The sequence below is a fragment of the Rousettus aegyptiacus genome, unplaced genomic scaffold, assembly GCF_014176215.1.
Source record: "Rousettus aegyptiacus isolate mRouAeg1 unplaced genomic scaffold, mRouAeg1.p scaffold_m13_p_13, whole genome shotgun sequence".
In the NCBI taxonomy this organism is placed as follows: Eukaryota; Metazoa; Chordata; class Mammalia; order Chiroptera; family Pteropodidae; genus Rousettus; species Rousettus aegyptiacus.
Genome location: NW_023416288.1, coordinates 56,290,967 through 56,314,847, shown reverse-complemented (window position 1 = coordinate 56,314,847; position 23,881 = coordinate 56,290,967). Strand labels below are relative to the sequence as shown.

Here is a 23,881-nt window from a genome sequence, read left to right as displayed (position 1 = left end):
CCAGCAACAAACTAACAACACGTGTAAAGTGTTCCCAGCCAAGAAAACTCACCCAAGCCTTGGTATCCAAAATTTTAAATGATGGGCAGTCACATGGGCAGGCAGTACCCATGTGACTGACCTCAGCTACTCGGTCTCCAGACCTCCAGAGGTCAAAGTGACACAACACGGTCCGGGGCCTCATACATACCAAAAATCCATGTTAACCTTAAGTCATGCTATTGTTAGCATAATAAACTATCTGGTCAAACTGATGGAGTGTGGCCCAAAGCTTCCAGCATTAAAAAAAAAAAAAAAACACTCTTATCAGGTAGGATAAAGGTTCAGAGGCTATCTCTCAGGAGTTAATCAAGGGACAGTTCTTCTCGGGAATACACAGGATTTGAGTTATCCATGCTCACTAAGTTCACCTTTTAGTTCACCCCAAGTAGCACATAGGCTATAAACATTTTTAAAACTGAGCTTTTTTATCTTCCTGAAAAAAATTAAGAGAAGTTAGTCTAGTCATATTCTTCATTACTTTAGGTTTTGTTTCTATTTTGATTTTGGTTATTTCAAGTTTTAAATCAGTCAATACCATATTCATTCTTCTATCTAGAGCCAATCGGAAGATCCAAGGGTTTAATAGTGTCTTGGCATATGTGGGAACGGCACTGGGTTCTCGAGCCTCCTTGGTTCACAGTGGCATAGACAGAATGTGCCTTGCCTGTGTTTGTTCTTGACTGCCGGCATCTCTGTGGAAGCCACTGAGATGACGAGACAGTCTTTGGTGCCAGCGTACTGCATCCTTCTTGTCCTGACACTGAGGCCTCAAGTCATCCAGGCTTCTCAGCCACTACTGAAGCTACGGAGCTCTTTTCTTTGTTGCTCTAAAGCTGTAGAAGATTGGGTGAAGGGGATGTCTCAAATCCTCCTTGCCTAGACATGTATCACCTCTAAGAGTTCTACTCATAAATGATGTTGTTAAACTTCCCTGAAAGTTCTAGGATTTCTATCCATTGCTACTGTTTGGGGAGTGGGCATGAGAAATCTTCACTAGCATCTAATGCTCTTGCGTTCCTTTTAGACTCCCTTCTCTTCCAGCATAATCAGCTCTTATCTCCTCTCTCAAAGGTGGTGGTAGAGGTGGTGAGGATGCAGCTTACAAAATGTCAAGCCATTCAATTACTCTGAAACTTGGAATGAGTATGGAAAGGCAGTGAAGAATAATCTATTAGTAGTGTGGATTTCTGTGAAATTTTTGCAACATATTTAAGAGGACAACACATGAGTAAAAATTGTTGTGGTGCGATCAAATCCAAGACCCACGGAGCCCATTGAGATGAATTGTGAGCCTTTATTAGCCGGCCGGCGACTGACTCTCTCTACCAAGCAGGGTTAGAAGAGATCAGCCCCGAGTTCCCGGAAGAGGCAGTTTATATAGCCACCAGCACATCCCTGAGCAGATCACCACACCCTGGTTAACAGTTGGCCGTTAGCATATCCTTGTTCAGATTACCCTGGTTAACAGCATCTCCTTGATCAGATTACCACACCTTGGTTAACAGAATCCTTGATCAGATTACCACACCCTGGTTAACAGAATCAGAAGTAAATATTTAATACTGGCTTACTGGAAAATTGTCCACCCATAACAAAAATAACCTAAACTAATTAATTCATTTTCTAGACTTAAAAAACAAACAAACAAACAAACCCAGAAGCCGTATGTATTTGAACGAAGTAAACTATACAATTGTTTTAATTACAGGAGACTAGGAAGATTAAGAATATGGAAGATAATTTTCTCTAAAACTGTTTATTTGCGATGATTGAGAAACTAAACTATTGGGTCGTATCAAATTGCTTGGAAATCTCTCAAAACAGGCATCTCCAGTTCACTTCTTATTTTTTTTCTTATCCACCACCATCATCTGAGGTAATAAAGAGCATTTGTCTTTAGTCTGCTTGAATTCTGTACACCACCTCTCTAATTATTGAATTATTTGATTAGCATATTCAAATCATTAATTCATAATAGACTTTGCTTTTCTAGTATATAAAGATCTTCAAGGTTAGCTATAAAAAGATGAGTACTCAATGAATACTGAGGAAGAAGTGAAGACTTTGAGGTGGTTTAAGGGGACAATAGGCAAATCTGTACCTGGTAAGAGCATTCCAAAACAAAAGGGAAAGCATGTGCAAAGCAGGAGGCATTAAAATGAAAGCTTGAGAATAGTAGAAACCTCGGCTTGGGAGGTGTACCGGAATGAAATCACGGAGGGATAGTTAAGAAACTTTGGCTATGCCTTTAAGTGTTTCTCTAAGTGTAGTCCTGGAGCACCCAGACCGTAATCATGAGGCTACTAAAATTAAAAATGGGGACCAGCCCAAAGAACCAGCTTTTAAGCAAGCTTGCTAGGTGGGTTTCATGCAAACTAAAGTTTAAGAAAGGACTACATTACAAAATAAATAGCCCTTGAATGTCATTAAGGAGAACTTTCTATTGTCTTATGGAGATTGGATTTTATGACCTCTTTGGAAAAGAACCATAAGAGAGGAATAATCTGGGACAGTACGGTATTGAGGGAGGGTTAGAATTTGCACTCCCCCATTGCCATTTCTTCTTTCAAGGTCATTTCAGTTTTGACAAATCCTTTTCTGACCCCATCTCGCTCTCCTCAAAGATTCATAACCACTTCATTTGTACTTAAAAATGGCACTTCCATACGATTTTTTAACAGTCTTGTTATACGGAAGCTTTGTTTCATCGACCTCGTTTCTATACTTCAAACTCTTTAAAACGCTTGGTCATTTTCTTTGAGTGAAAATATGCATAACTTCTGATATAAGTGTGTGAATGTGTGGAGTGGGTGGGGAATAAAAAAGAATATTGACGTTATCAATTAATTGGACATAATTATTTTTATTTTTTGTAATGATGCCATATTTATGCAATAAAGACGTTTGCAAACTACCTACATACACACATATATAAATTCCTTGGAAAATGAAGGCTTTTTATTCACTTAAAAATAAAATCATTGACTTTAAAAATTAATTTTTTTCATTAGCGAAATCCTTCAAAAGTTTCCGACTTGCAGAACCTTGCCCTTTATTCTTCCTGCTCCAACGTTCATCATAGAGAATGAGTACATTCAGGTGGCAAAATCCATGCCGCCTCCACAATATCCTTTTCCCCACATTTTTCATTTTTACAATCCTTTCCTTGTTTGCTCTTTACTATCTCCACTTGGGCATCCTTTGACCCTTCCACCACATATACTCACCCCTGCAGAACCCCCGTGTCCTGCAAGCACTAAAACCAGAGTTTTCGAAGCAGTTATTTAATTAACTCTAGACACGGTAGAGCTCCGCCCCGTAGGAGGAGCCAACACAGGCGGACCGAATTAGGTGGTCGGTGGTTAACAAATGAACCCTCAATATTTTCAGAGGAGCTACGCGCACACAAAGGGCCAATCAGAGGTCGCGGTTCTGGGATTCTGAGGGGCGGGGCGGGGCGAGCTCGCTCCCGCCTCCCAGCCTCCCGCCGCGGCCGTCGGAGCCTCGCGGGCTTCGCCAGGCCCCGCCCCCTGGCCAGGCGCGGCGGCTATTGGGCGGCGCGCTCCCTGCCGTGGTCTCAGTTGCTGGGAGAGAGCGAGGGCGGGGGCGGAGCCGGAGGTGGGTCGGGGGCTGGAGAGAAAAAGCTGGGAGGCGAGGGCGGTCTGGGCGGATTCGACGAGCGCCACGGCGGTTGGCGAAGCGGACGGAGCGCTGCCTCCCGTGTGCAAGGGACGGTCCCCGCTGACAGATCCCCTTCTTCCGGCCTTGCCGCCCGGGAGGCGGATCCCCGGGGCCTGAGGAGGCTTCTTCGGCCCGGCCCGCCCTCCTTCCCTCTCCCGCGAGTCACCCGAGCGGCCTGTGAGGAGGAGGTCGTCGGGGGCGGCGGCGGGCGGGGACCGCGCTCCCCCCTCCCCGGCGGCGGCGGCGGCGGCAGCGGGGGCAGGACAATGGAGGTGGCTGTGGAGAAGGCGGCGACGGCGGCCGCGGCGGCTTCGGCGGCGACCGCCGGGGGGCCCTCGGCGGCGCCAAGCGGGGAGAACGAGGCCGAGAGTCGGCAGGGCCCCGACTCGGAGCGCGGAGGCGAGGCGGCCCGGCTCAACCTGTTGGACACTTGCGCCGTGTGCCACCAGAACATACAGAGCCGGGCGCCCAAGCTGCTGCCCTGCCTGCACTCCTTCTGCCAGCGCTGCCTGCCCGCTCCCCAGCGCTACCTCATGCTGCCCGCGCCCATGCTGGGCTCGGCCGACACCCCGCCGCTGGTCCCCAGCCCCGGCTCGCCGGTTAGCGGCTCCTCGCCGTTCGTTACCCAAGGTGAGAGGCGGGCGCGGGGGAACCGGGGGAGGGCGTCGGGGAGGCAGGCGTCCTAGCGCGGCGCGACCCGCTGTCATGTCGCCGCCGCCAGGGGTGCGCGGCGGGGGAGGGGCGAGGAGGAGGGTCCGTGTCGGCGGCGGCGACACGCAGGGCTCGCGCGTTCTGCGGCGTGCCGCGCGCCCCGCGAGCAACTTCCACGGCCGCTGTGGACTTGGCGGCGCCGCTGCTCCCCGGCATTCTCCAGGTTGGGTGGCCTGTGCGACCCGCACTTTTGAAAACCTCGTTGAAGTCGGCTGTAGTGGGTTATCTCGGGTTCTTCGGCAACTGCAGCTAGTTAACGGCAACCCTCTGCCTCCCGCAAAGCTTTGTCCAGGTGCATATGATCCTAATCATCTCGTATATAACACACGTTTTTAGAGTTGGAGGGGGGAGGGAGGGATGAAGATGAAGTGATGGTGACTTTCTTTGGCGATTGGTTACAGATCAGGTGCTGTCTATTTTCTATCTTGCGTATTTCGGGTTCTCTACCTTAATGAGGACCTAATTCTTCCCCTCTGCTGTGGACAAAGGAACCAAGAGACGGTGTTTTGTTCTTTCTCTTTCGAAGATGTTATTTTTCAGATGGTAAGGAGTAAAGAGAAATAGAAAAAAGTGATTCGGGGTGCAGACTTTCTTGTATTTCGTAGACAGCAGCTGGGAATGTCGAAGTTGCTGTTCTCTTTGTGGTGTTCGTTACTGTGCAATGAGACTTTTGACAGGTAGTTCCCACTGCTAACGTTAACAGGTTTGATACGTTTAAAGTTAGTCAAAGTAAGCACAGCAGTTATTTCTAGTAGAATACTTGAGGTTTTTAAATTTTAATATTGCAAATATTTGAGCGCCTCTAAAAATTACAAAGTAATTGTAGTAAAAGGGGAGTAATTCATTTTAAATATTTATTGCCATTTTAGAAGTAGTTGGTTTAATTTGAGATAAAATGTTAATTAAATAATTGGGCTAGGTCCAGGTGTTATGGAAAAGCTCCAAATTCAGACCAGCAAAAAACTAAGCAGAAAAACCAAGCAGTAACTCTGAGGGGAAGGAGAACTCAGGTTTATTACCTGCAGTCCCAGAGGAGCTAGTGCTCTGAATGTCTGGGCTCTCAAGCTGGGTCTCAACATTCTGAGTTTGAACTCAGACCCTTACAAAGGGGGGGTGGTTGTTAAGGTTGCAGACGGTAACATCCGTAGAAGAGGGGAGTACAGATGGTTACAAATTGCTACAGGAAGCTGGAGCTACTAAGATACAAAGTGCTACAAGGGGCAGGAACTGCTAGGGGTACAAACAGTTACATTCATTTAGACAAGTAGGACAAAGTGCAAGTGAGCTCTTGCATGCAACAAGCATATTTACAGAAGCAGAACAAAAGGCTGATTAGTTTTTAATGAGAATCCCTCAAATTTCCTCTTCAAACGGGAATATGAAATTAATGATTTAACTAGATAATAGTGTTAGACTATTCATTTAATTACATGTTAGGAACAGTATCTAGTTGAGGGAAACAGTTTTCCATTGGTCTCTGTTTCTGTAGGTATGACCAGCAGACTGTCTGCCCTTTGTTTCTATTTTTAAAGGATGTGTTTATAAGGAACAGCCTTAGAAGATATAGTGTCTTTCATCAGAGCACAGAGCAGGCATAGGTATAATCCAGGATAATAAAGATAAATGCGTCCTGGAGTAAAAGGCAAGCATGCTTATTGCTCATCATAAAAGTTTAAGATTCCCTAAGCTTAGGTTTCTTCTCATGTCATACAACCATTGCCTATGCAGGTGTCACCTGGCTCTCTTCACCTTGCCTGGTGGGAACTGGGACTCTGGGAACCAGTGCAAAATAGTTGGTGCTTTGGCTTATGTTATTATTGTAAGTAATAAACTGCCTTTTGAGACTTCCCAGTCTCCTGTCTTCTACCAGCATCTATGATAAGCTACTTTGTTAGTTTGTAAGTAGGGTAAAATCTCAGATCCTTCACACTAGTTTGCTCAAATATGGCCCACCTGTTGGAAAGTTAGTACAGATGAAACTTAAATGTTGGTTCTTAATTTTTAGACACATTTTAAGATTTCTTATATTTTAAATGGTTACACAGGCCAGTAGCCAATTAGGATATGATTTAGCATAATTCTAGAATTAAGATGTATTGTGCACCTGGCCATTGACATTCAGACCTGAGTGAATGAGAACATACATGGGTAATAAAAGCTCTGGTCCTCAATTCTGAGACATGTTTCTTTATTTTCCTTTTTTTTTTTTTTTTTTAAAAAAAACAACAACTATGGCATGTATATATATTTGTACTGTGTTCACCTCTTTCTGTCACCAAATATTTGACCCCCTTTATCCCATCTACCTCCTCCCTACCCTCTAGTAACCACTAGTCTATTGTCCATGTCCATGAGTCTGTTTGTCCTATTCATTTGTTGCTGTTAGGTTTATATCCCACATATAAGTGATATCATGTGGTTTTCGGCTTTTCCTATCTGACTTATTTCACTAAACATGATTATGTCGAGGTCGTCTATCGCCACAAATGGCAGTATTTCATGTCACAAATGGCAGTATTTCATCTCTTCTTATGGCTGAGTAATATTCCATTGTATGTATGAACCACAGCTTCTATATCCAATCATCTATCGTAGACAATGATTGCAGTCATCATCTTTGGTTGCTTCCCCATCCTGGTCACTGTGAATAATGCTGCTATGAACATCAGTGTGCAAATATCATTTTGGATATGAGTTTTCAAGTCTTTGGGGTAAATACCCAGAAGAGAGATTGCTGGCTCATATGGTAGATGAATTCTTAGTTTTTTTGAGGAATCTCCATACTGTTTTCCATAGTGGCTATACCAATTTGCAGTCCCAGCGGCAGTGTATGAGGGTTCTTTTTCTCCGCATCCTCTCCAGTATTTGTTATTACTTGTCCTGTTGATTATAGCTATTCTTACAGGTGTGAAATGGTATCTCATTGTGGTTTTGATTTGCATTTCCCTAATAGCTAGTGATGTTGAGCATCTTTTCATATATTTGTTGGCCATTTGTATGTCCTCTAGGGAAAAGTGTCTGTTCAGGTCCTCTGCCCATTTTTGATTGGATTGTTTTTTTCTTGTTATTGAGTCGTATGAGTTCTTTGTATATTTTGGATATTAGGGCCTTATCAGAGGCGTTGCTTGCAAATATATTTTCCCATTCGGATGGTTGTCTCTTTATCTTATCCACAGTTTCTTTAGCTGTGCAGAAGCTTTTTAGTTTGATATAGTCACGTTCATTTATTTTTACTTTTTCTTCCCTTGCGTTTGAGGTTAAATTCATAAAATGCTCTTTAAGTCCAAGGTTCCTGAGTTTAGTTCTTAGGTTTTATTTTATGGATTTTGTTGTTTCCAGTTTTATATTCAGGTCCTTAATCCATTTTGAGTTAAACTTTGGTGTGTGGTGATTCACGACAGTTTAGTTTCATTCTTTTGCAAGTGGCTTTCCAGTTTTTCCAGCACCATTTATTGAAGAGGCTTTCCTTTTTCCACTGTATGTTTTTGGCTTTCTTGTCAATTTTATTAACCTTCTCAAAGAACCAGCTCCTCATTGCATTTATTTTGGCTATTTTTTTTTTCAATTTCATTTATTTCTGCTCTAATTTTAATTATTTCTTTTCTTCTGCTGACTTAAGGCTTCATTTGTTCTTTTCTAGTTTTTTAAGATGAAGCATTAGGTTGTTTATTTGGGCTTGTTCTTGTTTTTGGAGGTAGTCTGTAATGATAAGAACTTTCCTCTTATGACCACTTTTGGGGTGTCCCAAAAGTTTTGATATGTTGTACTATCATTATCATTTGTTTCTATGTATCTCTTGATCTCTTTTTATTTCTTCTCTGACCCAGTTCTTCAGTAGTATGTTGTTTAATCTCCATCTATTTGTGGTTCGTCCTGCTTTCTTTTTTATAGTTGATCTCTAGTCTCAAAGCATTATAATTAGAGAATATGGTTGGTATGATTTCAACCCTCTTATATTGGCTGAGGCTATCTTTGTGTCCCAGTATGTGGTCAATCCTTGAGACTGTTCCATGTGCACAAGAGAATAATGTATAAGCAGCTGTTTTGGGATGAAAGAGTCTGTAAATGTCAGTTATGTCCAGTTGTCACATAAGGATGTTATTTCCTTACTAATTTTCTGTTTGGATGATCTCTCCATATCCAACAGTGGGATATTTAGGTCCCCTGCTACAATAGTGTTTTGGCCTGTTTCTCCCTTTAGTTCTGTTTGTAATTGCTTTACATATTTTGTGGCTCCCTGATTGGGAGCATAGATATTAATAAGTGTTATATCTTCTTGGTGTATAATTCCCTTTATCACGGTTATGTGTCCCTCAGTATCTTTCTTTACCTTTTTTATTTCGAAGTCTATTTCATCCAATATTAGTACAGCTACTCCAGCTTTTCTCTGAATGCCTTTTGCTTGAAATATAATTTTCCACCCTTTCACTTTGAGTCTATATTTGTCTTGGGCGCTGAGATGTGTCTCCTGGAGGCAGCATATAATTAGGTTTTGTTTTTCGATCCAATCTGCAACTCTGTGCCTTTGTTTTGGTGAGTTCAGTCCATTTACGTTTAAGGTGATTACTGAAATATGTCTTATAGCCATTTTATCTTTTGCTTTCTGGTAGCTCGGTGTTTCCATTGCTTCCTTGTCCTTGTGTTTCTGTTTATTTTGGTTGGCTTTTGTGGGTTTTCCCTCTAGTCCTTGTTTTATGTTACATACTTCACTTCTGAATCTTTGGCATGTGGTTACCATTACGAATATGTAAAGGATAGTTTTATATATATACAGTCATCCATTTTCTTCTGTGCATGCCTTGTCTCCATTCCCCTTTGTGAATTTGGATCTTTGAATCTTTCCCTTTTCAGTCATTGTCTCAGTTTGTCCCTATATATGCTGAACGTTCATTACTATCTTGCTGTAGCAAAACTCTTCTTATTGTTTAAGCTTATAATGCCCTGTTCTTAGTTGCACACGATTTGCACTCCTCTGCTTCTATCAGCCTGCTAGTCGCTTTACTCCTAATTATGTGATATTTTTTTTTGTCATTTTGTTTTAGTTGAGCTGACCCCTTTCAGTATTTACTGTAATGCAGGCCTTGTAGTGGAGAATTTTTGTATGTTTGGAAAGGTCTTTATTTCTTCATATCTAAAGGAGAGCTTAGCTGGATACATTATTCTTGGCTGATAGTTCCTTTCATTTAATAGTTTGAATATTTGATTCCATGCCTTTCTGGCTTGTAAGGTTTGTGCCGAGAAGTCTGACGATAATCTGATGGGGTTTCCTTTATAGGTTACCATCTCCTTTTCTCTGGCTGCCCTGAGAATTCTGTCTTTGTCGTTGATTTTTGATAATTTTAATGTGATATGTTTTGGTGAAGGCCTTTTTGGGTTGAGATAATTGGGTGTTCTATTGACTTGTTGAATTCCAGGCTCCAGCTCATTCTTAGATTTGGGAAATTCTCCTCAACCATTTGTCTGAAAATGCTTTCTAGTCTTTGCTCCTTTTCCTCCCCTTTGAGAATGCCCATTATTCTTATATTTCCTCTCCTGATGATATCAGCTAGTTCTTGTATTTCTCTTTCATTATTTTTCATATTTTGGTTTCTCTCTTCTTCCTTCTGATTTATTTCTAGATTTCTGTGAGACACATTTCTAATTGCAGATTTCTCAATGTTTTGTGTAATTCTAGTCTCTACGTATTTTTTTTTATCTTCGTGCTTGTTATAAACAAGAGTTCAAGGAAAGCATTTAAATTGAAAGATAAATGTTTTTGTTTTTATACTAAGAAAAGGCTTTAACAAGTGATACTGTTACATACACCCCCCAAAAAAGATTAGAGTTATCTTCAATTAATTAAAAATATCATCCTGAGCCTTATTTACAGGGATATTTTCTCACCTTTCTCCTTTCAAACAATACTAGCTGAAGCAAAAGTTTAGACAGTACATTTTAGAACTAAATAGGGTTCATTTGACCAGCTGTTGTTCATTCTCCTAATGAACTTGTGGGTACAGGCATCATGGATCAAACTACAATACCTACAGGAGCTAAGCAGGTAATTGAGATGGAGAGCTATGAGCCTGGGGTTAAAATAATAGGGAATGATGGGGATTGAAAGGGGCGGGGGGCAAACTACTTAGCTCCAGCAGATTGTCATGTGAGGGTACAGGGCCAGTGTTGAAGGATCTTTTATTTTTTTCATTTAATGAGAAATCAAGTCGATTTTTGCATAAAATATCTCCAGTTATTAGATATTGGCAGGTAATTAAAAACAATAAAAAAAGCCACATACACACACACAGGCCCATTCTGTAGGCAGCTCCCCCACTTAGAACAGCAGTTTGGTGTAGGCTTAGGCTACATATCATGTTGCAGTTATACTTTTCCCTTTTAGATTTAGATAGGGGTTTTCAGATTTTAGCTCTACTAGAATCACCTGATATATTTCTCGAAGACTTAGATTTCTAGTCCCCTCTCCCTAGAGAGCCCCATTTGCCATAGTTTTAGAATTCTAGAGTATAATATTAAACCTATAGTGTTTCTTAGCCCAAGCAGTATTGTTCCAAAATACAGTTGATCATGAGAGGATTCTTTAGAAAATTACACCAAAATTCAAGGTGTAGAGTAGTAGTTTTTAACACTATCAGACCTAGTTTACTTTACTCTTAAATACTTTTTGTTGTTCCACATGTTTTTTTAAATGAAATTTATAGAAAATAAATTTTAACACATTTAAAATATCAAAATGAAATTAGTGCTTTAATTTTAAAAACAAAAGCTAAAGTTTTAAAAGATAAATACTTAACAAAAAAAATTATAATTTGTAAATGCTGAGACACAGTGATACTAGCCACCAAGCCTTCATCAAGAACATTGGTTTACATTGTCCTTTTCTAAGGCTACCAGTTGGAAGGAATGAGAGTCAGTGACCACAAGCTAAAGTTGGATAACTACCTAAGAACCCTAACTGTCATTTTCTTACTATGTGGTTATATCCAGGAAAGAAGGGAGAGCTTAGAAAACATTCGTTAGGTACTTTATAGATACATGAAGTCAGGAGACAAACTGATCTTGGAGAAATGTTACAACATTTTTTTTTTCTTTATGGTTAGTGATTAGTGATTTTTGTGTTTAACAGTTGTGCAGTATATTATAGTATTGATGTCCTTACTGTTCAGCCAAAGAATAGCAAATCTTTAGAAGCTATTTCTTAAAAATATGACCATACTTTTGAAAGGGGTCACATTACTTATCCAGAGACTGTAAAATATAAGAATCCATCAGTTTTCTTAGGCTACTAACTGGCAGTCTGTAAAATATAGAACTGTCAATTCTGGGAGCTAATTTCTTGTTTCTTGGTGAAAAGTATAAATCATTTTGTGAATACAAGATATAATGACAAAGGATTAATAGTATTTAAACTTGATTCATATTGTCTGTATTTTCTATATCAGTTTTATGTGCAAAAGTTTTCTACTATTTATGTTGATGGAAATCGCTAATGTTTTTGGTATGGGGCTACTATGAATAAAATTGTTATATTTATAGACAGGTCTTCCTGTGGATATGTTTTAATTTCCTTAAGTAAATGCTTAGAATTGAAATTTCTTGTTTGCATCATAAATGTACGTTTACCCTGGTTATACCATTTTTCATTTCCTACAGCAATGTATGAGAGATCTGGTTGGTTCATACATATCCTCGTCAACTTGGATGTTGTTAATCTTTAATTTTAGCCATTCTAATATGCCTAAAGGACCATCTGATAATTTCAATTTTTATTTCCCTCATGAATAATGATGAGCACCTTTCCCTGAGCTTATTGGCCATTCTTATATCTCTTGATAAAATTTCAGTTTGTCTTTTGCAAATTTTAAAAATTAGGTAGTTTGTCTTATTGAAAAGTAAAAATTCTTTATTCTGTATCTTGATCCTCTTAGGTACATGTAGTACAAGTATTTTCTCCCATTGCTGTAGGTTGTCTGTTCATTTTCTTAATAGTGTCTTTTGCAGAGCTAAAGTTTTACATTTTGATTGCCTGGTTTATCACATTTTTCTTTATAGTTAGTGATTTTTGTGTTCTAACAATTCTGTGCCTACTTCAAGTTTACTAAGATTTTCTCCCATTTTTTCCAGTATTTTTAATAATTTTAGCTTTTATACTTAGATCTATAATCTATTTTGAATAATTTTTGTGTTAGGTAAGAGTCGAGGTTCATGTTTTTAACTATACATTAAAGCACCATTTATCGAAAAGAGTACTCTCCCATTTGGCATTTTTGTAATAAATCAAACATATGCATGGCTCTTTTTCTGTATTTTGTTCTATTAATCTATCTGTTCAGTACTATATAGTTTTTTTTTTAATACTAGAACTTTTTAAGCAAAATTTGGAATTGGACAGTTTTGTTCTTTTTCAAAATTGTTTGGCTTTTTGAAGTAATTTGCATTTCTTTATAAATTTTAGAATCAGCTTGTCAGTTTCTACATGAAAGCTGCTGTGATTTTGATTGGAATTGCATTGAATCTAGATACCAATTTGGGGAGGATGATTTTAAGAATATTGACTGTTCCTATCCAAGAACATGTTTTATCTCCTGTTTACTTATATCATTAATTTCTCCCAGCACTTTTATTGTAGTGGTCTTGCGCGATTTTTGTGGAGTTTATTCTAAAATATTTTATGCTAACGTTTAATGATATTATGGTTGGTGTTTTCATTTCCAATTGTTGCTAGTATATTGAAATGCAATTGACTTTTGCATGTCGATTGTATCCCATTATCTTGCTAAATTCAATTATTAAATCTAGTTTTTTGGAGATTCCTTAGGATCCTCTATGTACACTATCATGTTGCCTATGGATAGTTATACTTCTTTCTTGCCATTGTTTTGTAGTTTTCTTCCATTATTGCACTAGCTAGAACCTCGAGTCCAATATTGGATAGGAGTTTAATTTCATATTAAATGAGAGATTATTTCTGATCTTAGGGAAACATTCAATTGTCACCATTAATATGTTATGTCCATTGTCAAAATTAAGTTTCCTTCTTAGGCCACTGAGGATTTTTTTTTAAATGAATGGATGATGAATTTGGTCAAATGCATTTTTCTATACAGTATCTATTAAAATGATCATGTGGTCTTTATTTTTTCCTGTTAACATGAGTTACATTGATTTCTGGGTATTAAACCAATCTTACATTCTTGGGATATACTCCCCTTGGTTATGATCTCTTCCCCTTTTCGTATACTTCTGGATTTGATTTGCAGATATTTTAAGAAGTTTTTATTTTATGTTCATGAGGAATATTAGTGATCAATTTTCTTATATTTTTATCTGATTGGGGTAGCAAAGTAATACTGGCCACAAAATGTGTGCTGTGTTCTCTCCAACTCTGTTTTCTGAATGAGCTCTTGTAAAATTAGTATTCTTCCTTAAACATTTGACAGAATTCATCCATGAATTCATCTGAGCTTGGAGTTTTCTTTATGGGAAGATATATATATATTTTTTATTAGGAATCTATTGTCTTTGATAACAGGGCTATTCAGGTATTATATTTCTTCTCAAATTCTGTTATGGTAAATTGACAGATCATTTCATCTAATTGGTATGTTTATTGGCATAAATTTGTTCACAGTATTTCCTTATTTTAATGATTTCAAGAGTCGAATGATGTCTCATCTATTGTCTTTATTTGTTATTCATTTTTATTCTTTTTCTTGGTTACCAAGGGCTTATCAACTAACTTTTGGCTTTATTATTTGTCTCTGCTTTAAGGTTTATAGTTTTCTCTTTCAGCCATCACAAACAATTTTTTTTATTACCATTCCATTAAAATTTTTAAAAAATTTCTCATGATTTTTTTTCTATGACCGATAGGTTGCTTAGAAGTATGCTAATTTGTAGACATGTGGGAGATTTTCTAGATACCTTGTTCCATAATAGTAAAAAAAAATAAGATTTCAATTTTTTGAAGTTCTTTGAGACATATTATGTTTTAGCATGTTAGCTGTGTTGCTGAATGTTCATATGCATTTGAAAAGAATTTAAAATCTACATTTGTTGGAGGTCGTGCTCTGTAAATGCCAGTTAGATTGATAGTGTAAAAATCTATATTCTTGCTTGTTTTTCTATTTGTCTACTTGTTCTATCAATTAGGAGAGGAATGTTAAAATCTTAAATCATGATTATTGATTTATTGCTTTATTTCTTTAATCTGGTTAGCTTTTGCTGCAGGTATTTTGAAACTTTGAACTATTTGCCCTTTTTAACACTATGAAATGTCCTTTATCTCTCAATACTTTTTCATGAAGTCCACATTGCTTTATTGCTATTAATATAGCTACACCAGTTTTCTTAATATTTGAATGTTATGTTTTTCCATCTTTTAACTTTTAACCTTTGTTTTTAAAGTGTCTCTTGTAGATAGTGCATAGTTGTGTCTAGCTTTTTTATCCAAGTTGTACATTTTTGCTTTTAATTGTTTAATTCATTTACATTAGTATGATTGAATTTAAAGCTACCATCTTTTTGTTTTCCATTGTTCCTGCTGGGCCTCTAGTATCCCTGATCCTCTCAGTCCCTTAGCACCTATTCTCTGGTAAGCTTTCTCAAGACTGTACATGCGTAGTAGCCTTCAGCCAAGGACTTAGAGAAACCCTGCATGTACTACTGGCGCCTTTCCTCTGTGCACCGCCCGTCTCTCCAGTGCCTTATCTCGTTTCATTGCCCCAAATTCTAGAGCTCTGTTGTGTTCTGCTTAGGCTTTAGCTCCCTGCACCATGGTCAGGAAATAGCACCCAGGCAGAGAATTAAGACATTTTAGGGGCTCACCTCCTGAGTTTCCTTTTTTTCAGGGATCATGGGAAACTGCATTGCCTATTTTCCAGTGCCTGAAAACTGTCGTCTCATATATTCTTCCCAGTTGCACATAGTTGTTTATGGCCGGCGAGCTCATCTTGGTACAAGTTACTCTGTCCTGGTGGAAACTGGATGTCAGAAGACCATTTTCAAATTGCATTGCATCTGTTTAATGTACTCAGATGTGGGAAATTTGCAAACTTTGATTCTTAGATCTCTGGATTTGTCTTTTTCAATTTACTTAGACATCTTACTAAGTTAGATACTTGAGTCTCTCATTTCTTCCAGTAATCTTGATCCCTTTCTCAAACTTTACCCTGCATTTTCAAGTACACAGTAGACCAGTAGTCTCCAAAATGGGGTGTGTGCTGCATTCTGAGGTAAAATATAATCCATTGAAGTGAAGGAAAGCATTAGAATTTCTTTGCATAAATTAAGCTTTAATATACTTGATATATAGATTGTCATTGTCACATAACTAAACATGTCAAATGGCTACATTTCACATATTACAAAAAGTATCGTAAGGGAGGAGTGAGGTACCTTTGTGGAGTCCGAAATAAACTCCCTCTTGGCACATGTAGCACCAAGAGATACATGCTTGAGGAAGTGGAGTGCATATTAATCCCCACTTGCCCTCTTAAATTAGGCAGTCTCTTGTGCTATGCAACCGATCGAACTGTGCATGGTTGCCCTGGAAGTAATGGGCTTTCTACACTGCAGACCTCATTGTGTTTTTTAACTCTCACAAATGTAACAATTTCTACCTGTTTGGCTAAGAAGAATTATGGATTTCAACATTTGTTTTTATCAAAAATGATGGTCAAAAAGTTGAAGATTATGGCAGCCATAATCAGGACTCTGGCATAAAACCCCTCTAACCTCAGTTCCTAGGGAAGTCCCATATGGAGGCCATTCACAAAACCCCCTTGGTTTCAGTTGTCTAGAAAGTCCCTAAATTGTAGGATTTAGGGCATATGTGTAATTGCTATAAAAAGTGATCCTCAATTCCAATTAACAGCATAGAGATAGTTTAATTTAAGTATATAATCAAGGTTAGGTCCTGATGACTTGGGTTTTAAAATATAGAAGGCTGAGGCCTTTGAGCCACGCTTCTCTTCCTCAGGCCCGCTTCCTCATCTGGAATTGTACTTTCCCTTTTAATAACGCTTTTCTGCTGTAAAAAATTGTGTGCGTGTGTGTGTGCATATGTGTATGGCTGAGCCCAGAGAAATCAGGGGTGCTCATATTTGATGACTTCTTCAGTGTTGTGGAGTGGGGTGGATACTTGTCATTCTTGTCGCCTACCTGTGAAAGCAAAGGCGAATTATTTGGCAGCGTGATCCATGTTCTATATAAAGCTGTAACCATTGCTGCCCTACTTCGTTTTATCTGGTGTATGAAGTTGATGGAATTGTGCTTTTCACCAGCCTTAAATTATTTGAGTCTTTGCAGTCTCATTTTCAGCTATGGTAAAGATAATACTACATAATTTACAGGCATAACAATATTAGAGCGGCAGAACTGATATGATACTTTTATAGACTGTTTTGTGAAGTTTACAGCAATGATTAACCAGATCTCATAAGAACTATACATAAAAGTTTCAAAATAAACAAGACTGAAGTTTGACATCCTCTGTGTTAATGATGAACTATGTCTTGAATATATATTACATCTTGGACCATTAGCTAATAATATGAAGCTATCATGGTTAGCAAGACATTTAAAAATATTTTTTATCTTGATTTCATTCTTTAACAATGTGTTAGGTTTATGTGATTTATTAAGTACAGGATACACTAGTATTATACATAATAAATATGTATATACATGTTCAAATATTTGTGTTTAAAAAACACACAAACATAACTATCAGCTGAATTCTGTCAATGTTTTTGAACGTTTATCTAGTCTTTTAAAATGTTTTTCAAATCCTCTTCTTTGAAGTTGTGAAATTACCCTATTCCTCAAAGAACTTTGTTCTGATTTTTTGTAAGTAAGTTGACCCTTGAACAACATGGGTTTGAACTATGCAGGTCCACTAATACGTGGATTAAAAAAAAAATACTCATACTGTTTTCAGTCCGTGATTGAGAGTCCCCAGATACAGAGGGCCGACTGTATGCTTTTATCTATGCCACTTCATATAGGTAACTTGGGCATAGCAGATTTTGGTATCTGCAGGCTGCCTGGAACCATTTCCCATGGATATCAAGGGTCAGCTTAAGTTTTTGGGGAGTCAAGTTATATTCAGATTTCCAACCTCATGTGGGGAAGGGGGGTTGTTGGTGCCTCAAATCCTCGTGTCGTTCAGGGGTCAACTGTATAAATAGTCCATAGGTACTCATGTCACTGTACTAGAAATTTAGAATAAAAATATCTTACATAGTAATTAGGAATCAAATACTATGAGATCTTTATTTTACTTTACTTATGGATGGATAGCCTCCCTGGGATCTCTTGATTGTCTATATTTAGCATTAAGCATAACCAGGAAGAGAGCCTATATAGTGAGATTCCTGATGTCTGTTTCTTTGTACTGGTGCATGTTGATTTGTGTCTCTTCCTGTCCTCATTAATCTTCTAGATTTGTTTGTCATGTACTTTGCTTTTACTAATCTTCTCAGCTCAGCTTTCCCAAGTCTTTTGTTGTAAATTTCTCCTCTTCTGACCCTTCTGTTTTGGTTTCCTGATTGTCTTCCCTCAAGGGGTTCTCTTTCCTTCCATTCTGAAGAGTAGAGTGAGGAGATCACCTAGGATAAACCTTCAGGAATTCTGGAATATAATGACTTCTAGATAAGGATGAACCTACAAAGGAGAAAACCAGGAAAAAAGTAATATGGAAGCCAAGGATTGAAAGTATTAGCAAAGGCAGCAGTGTTTGTCATGCTTCTGTAAGGTCAAGTAAGAGAGGCCAAAAATATTTTTAGGGCTAGAAACATAGCGTCATGCAAAAGCATATTTTGGTGGAGAGGTAGAGGGAAAACCATTTTGGGATGGGTTGAACAGTGGGTGGGAGTTAAAGAGATGTAGATGGAAAGTTTAGACAAAGCTGTAGAGAAGTTTACTTCTGAAGGGGAGGAAAGGGAGAAGACAATACCTGGGGCTAAAAAAATATGGAGTTGAGAGGATTTCTTTATTTCCCTTTCTGTGAATAGTAGAGGTTTAAGCATGTTGAAATGAAAGTGGAAAGGACCCACTCAAGTTAACTATTGAATACACAAAAGAGATTTGTGAGTGTGTGAGGCTATCGAAGGCAGGAGAGAATCAATCAAAGTCGTAGGGGGAGAGATTGGTGTCTATGGATCAGAGAGACATATAAACCAGTAAGAAGGCAAGAATAGATGTAAATGTAGAGGATCTGAGGCTGTTTACTGCTAGAGATCATAAATTTATGGTGGTACCTGCCTGAGCCTCCTTACAATGCTACCCAGCACCTCTCTGAAAAAGCAGAGTATTTTAGGGCAGTGCTACTCGAAGTATGGTCCACAAACTGTTAATATGGGTAAATGAGACAAAGTGCCACAGAAAAGTTTGAGTGAGCTGAGACGGCCTGGTTCCTGAGGTTCTTAGAGATATTCAGTGAAAGAACAAAGCCCCACACTGAGAAGAAACGGCAAATAACAAGTTGACTAGGGTAGGAATTTAGTGGTAAAGAGAAAAGACGGAGATATGTGTGAGAAGGGGCATTGGAAGAGACAGATTTCAGAGAATATTAGATAAATTGTTACACTAAGGAACCATAGGTTTTTGAAGACTTTGTGGTAACAACATGAGGGGAAACCCTGGAACTCTGGATCTAAGGAAGCAATTATAACCTGTTTACAAACTTCTACATAGGAAACTGCTCTTATATGTAAGTATAGGAAAACCCATTCTATTGTAATACAAAATTTGTAATGTGAATTATAGAAAGTATTGGGTTTTATACCATTCAAAGATAAGAAACAGATAAGAAAAAAAGAACCCTCTGAATAACAGATCTAAAGAAATGAAGATAGTAGTATACCTTGGTCTTAAAGCAGAGATAGAAGGAAATATTTCTACATACAAAATAAGATGAAGATAAAACAATATGTTATGAAAAAAATAACATAAACCAGAATCAGAAAAGTTTAGAAATGAGATGATTGTGCTATAGGAGACCATGAAAAAGAAAAACTAACAGTTAAGGAATGAATTAGAGATATTTCAGAAATGAAGATGAACCAGAAAGTTCTTTTGATACTCTAGAAAGTATCAAAAGAATGGGAAAATGAGTGAAAACAAATCAGTCAGGTAAAGAAAAATAAATTTATAAAGTGACAAGATCTTATATACACACATATAAACATATGGACATTTATAATAGTACCTGAAGAATACTTAAAAAAGGGAACAGAAATCTATAAAAAAATATTAAAAGTGAACTAACAAGGACTGGCTAGTAAGTAGAGAGAACTCTAAAGAATATAGGCATAATAGCAGATCTGATACAATAGGGACATGATCGATAGTATCTCTAAGGCTGAGACAGAGTGGGCAAGGAAGAATTTCCTCCCCAGGGCTGTTAGAACACCAAATAGTGAGCCATGGCTGTACCCTCTCTAACAGTCTGATAACAGCCCTGGAGGGAAAAATTCTTCCTTGTGTACTCTGTCTCAGCCTTAGAGGTATTACAGATCATATCCTCTTGTATCAGATCTGCTGTTATACCTATATTCTTTAGAGTTCTCTTTACTTACTAGCCAATCCTTGTTAACCCAATCCTTGGGTTAATATTTATGTTAAACTTTGTTTTATAAACTCAATGTTTGGTTTCTCTCCTCTTATTGGATCCAGACTGATAGATCATTTTTGGCAAAAATGATACCTCCTTTTCAGTGCTTTACATTGGGAAACACCTCATTCTGTCCTGTTGTTATTAGTGTTGGCTTTGATCACTTATTTAAGGTTGGTGAACTGACAGATTTCTCCACTCTAAAGATATCCGCCACCCACCTTTGCAATGAATAAGCAACCTCCTGGGACGTACTTCGTACTTCGTGTGAATACACTTGTTCCCCAAAACCTTGGATTGGCATCTGCTGATGATTTTTGCCTTCATCAGTTATTACTGTAATGTTGCAAAATGGTTTTTTAAATGCTTATTAGTTGATAGTTTACTGTATGGGTGACATTTTACCTTTCCATTTATTCATTGGTTATGGGCTGATGAAATTTATTTAGTATGTTACAATATTCCTTTTATTATTTTGATAATCAAATTGTTCGCATTTGGGCAGTAAGAACCCCTTCAAGTTGACATCTTGTCCTTTGACATGCCTCTATTGTTTTTGAGCACTTCTTACTTTCTGGCTAAACAGTTTCTAGGTTCATCTTGAACTTGTTCTGCACTAGCGTTGGTCATTTCTCCAAGGAACCCCCAGTTCCTTTTTTTAAATGATGTCCAATTTATCTTTTATGAATTTTTCTTTTCTGCTGTATCTAAGAAATCTTTACCTAGCACAAATGTTTTCTCCTTGAAGTGTCATAGTTTTAAGTTTTACATTTAGGTCTGTGACCCTTTTTGGGTTAATTTTTCATATGGTATAATGTATGAATTCAAGTTTGTTTTGCATAAGGATATTTAATTTTTCCATCACTGCTGTTGAAAAGGCAATGTTTTCTCCACTGCATCACCTTCGTCAAATATCAGTTATCTGTGTATGACCAGGTTTATTTCTGGGCTTTCTGTTTTGTTCCATTGATCTGTTTGTCTCTCTTTATGCCAGTACCACACTGTTGAGTCTGTATATCAATACCAGAAGATATCATGCCAGGAAAACAACAGGGAAGATGTTTCATGGAGAATTCTTAGGTTTAATTGTAGAACTGAATTTAATGATGGAAATGAGTAACAAAGTAGTATGTACTTGTGACAATGTAGATATAATACAATTACCCAGGAACTTAAGGAATATAGAAAGACATGAATCTTTTGTTGGAAAGCTATTAGAGAATAAATTACAATCCATGGTTTAGTAGGATCATTGATTGCCTTATAAAAATTCAGGGAATTAAAGTATATTATTACTTTAAATAGATATCAGGAGATGTAGTTCAGAGATGGTATGAGAAGAAGAAAGGAGCTAATTTCCGTATTGTTCATACTACAGAATCAATAGACAGTATCTATTAAATTGAGGTCTAAGTTTGTATAAAAATGTTAGTATAAAGATAACTATTAAGACAAAAACAAACTTTTCTAGATTCCAGAAGAAACATGGAAGGGCAAAAAAGGGAACAAAGTAAACAAACAATAATGTATATATTTTCTTTATAACAATTGAGATCATATCAGTCATATCAGTAAATGGGCTTAAACTTGCCTATTAAGAGAAAAATAAATTGAGGTTAACATAGTAAAATCCAACTTTGTGCTCTATGCAAAAGGTATAACTGCAAAACTGAAAAATTCAAAGGTTAAGAATAAGAGGTTATGTAAAGAAAATGCCAGACAAATCAAGTAAAAAGAAAATGTCACTATTTTGATGTTGCACAAGGTAGAATTCAGGCCAGAAATCATTAAAGAGGCAGGACACATTATAAGGCTACAAGCTGCAAATCTCAATGAAGATGTGTTATTGAATACATAGATATTAATGATAACTTTAAAAAAAGTTTCAGGAGAGTTGGTAAGACTCAGAAACATATTAATAGACTTAAATCTCTCAGTTGAAGACAGATCAAGTGGACAAAAATGTTATACGGCTATTGAAGACCTAAATAATATAACCAAATAATAATAATGTAAATAAATAATTTAACAAAAAGTTTGGCATACTTTTTTGGTGAAATGGTTGGGGAGGAAGAGTTAAGACACATCCATGTTGCTGGTGGATGCAGAATAGTAAAATTGGAATGGAATTTGGCACCATCGAGCAAAATTGCAATTACATTTCCTCATTGACCCAGCAATCTTTGCTTTAGTCTTAAAAATAGATTTGCGAAAGTATAAAATGAGGTATGTGCAGAGTTGTTGCAGCATTGCTTACAATAATGAAAGATTGGAGTGACCAGCAATAGATAATTGGTGGAATAAGCTGTGATATATCACTGATTAGATGTAAAGAAGGAATGAGATATAGACTGCTATGGAGTGAATTCTGAGATATAAAAAAATGGCAAGGTGCAGAAGAATGGGTATTATATGCTAACTTTTGTGGGACATGGGGTGAAATTATTTGTGTGTTTCTTAGCTCTGTCCACTATCAGGGCCTTAAAACAATAATATCTTAGTAACAATAAGAAATAGGTAGAGAGAGAAAATATATTTTACAAAGGAGCAAAAAACTAAAATTGGCTACCCATGGAGGCAAGAGAGATTAGGGAAGAGATTAAGGTTGTAAATGCAGGTAATGTAACTTCTATTGCTATGTTGATTTCAAAATGTTATAAATATGTTATATAACAAATAAAAACAAGTATTAGCACTTATACCTTCCTAAAAGAAACCACCTTGAAACAAATAAACGTTATATATAATCAATCAGGTCATTTTACGAACACAGTAATTTTTTCAGCCGTTTAAATCACATTATTAATCCTGCATCTCTACTGTGCTATATCCTAAACACAAAAAGGAATCTTATTAAGTGGCCTATTTTTAGTGGTCATATTGGTATTGTTACTTTGAAACTAGATTTCATATGGCATAAAGCAAAGGGATATTTGTTAATGTTATTAGGCAAAGGAGTTCCCAGGATAATGATGAAGGAAAGTTCTGGTATGGCAGCTTGCAGCAAGCAGACTTAGAAAGATTGGAGCTGGAGGAAAACTTCAGAAGACACATCTGAAGAAACAAAAGTAAAATTCATAGATTACTTGATATTTTTGAACACGTTACAAGGGATTTACAGTTTTGTTGGAAAGTTTGGGGCTGATTTAGTGATGAATAGCTGAAAACTAAGCAAATGAAAGTAGCAACTTAATTACTAAGAATAAAATTGTTATAGAAAGGGAATATTGTAATATGCTCTTTGGCTCAGTTGTGAATATTTTTTAAATGTTTATAATGGTTTAATGAAAAACTCATAGAAATAAATGTTAGGCAGATGAATAAGGAAAGAATTTTGGATGGGCCTTACCCATCTATCTTCCATTGTACAGTTGGACAAAAGGATTCCTTATTTTTATAATGTTAAATAAAATTAAAAAAAGACAAGCATGTTGATTAATAGGTCAAGGCACATTAAATTATTTTGAAAGTAGAAAAAGTCTTTTAAAATCATACCTGTGACAGTATTTAGTTAATAAAGCTCAGCTTATTATTATAAAGCAATATTTGAGTCCTGAGGATTTTTTTTTTTTTTTTTAACTGAAAAGTCGAATTCTTGGTCATAGAGTATGTGAATCTTCCAACTTTTACCAAACTCTCACATACATACCTACCAGGTGGGGACTTTCACCAGCATTTGGTGGTGTTAGTCTTTTTAGTTTTTGGCAATCTGGTGGACGTTTCTTATTAACTTCTTTGAAACTGATGTGTTTTTTCCAAGTACCAGTTAGGTTAAGCAATTTTCATACGCATATTGATCATTTGGATTTAAACTGTTGTGAAGTGCTTGTTCAA

General features: G+C 37.4%; 1 protein-coding gene across 2 annotated transcripts in view; it reads left to right on the top strand.

Annotated features, from left to right (window-relative positions):
• The first annotated feature begins 3,663 nt into the window (after window positions 1-3,663).
• The window catches only part of TRIM24 (tripartite motif containing 24), a 95,195-nt gene continuing 74,977 nt past the window's right edge, over window positions 3,664-23,881 (top strand). Inside the window, exon 1 of one of the 2 annotated variants that reach the window (XM_016161872.2) lies at window positions 3,664-4,353. In XM_016161872.2, coding sequence (XP_016017358.2) covers window positions 3,990-4,353 — 364 coding nt within the window. In that variant the 5' untranslated portion in view covers window positions 3,664-3,989. The remainder of the gene's footprint in view (window positions 4,354-23,881) is intronic. The other variant, XM_016161871.2, reaches the window with a different exon arrangement.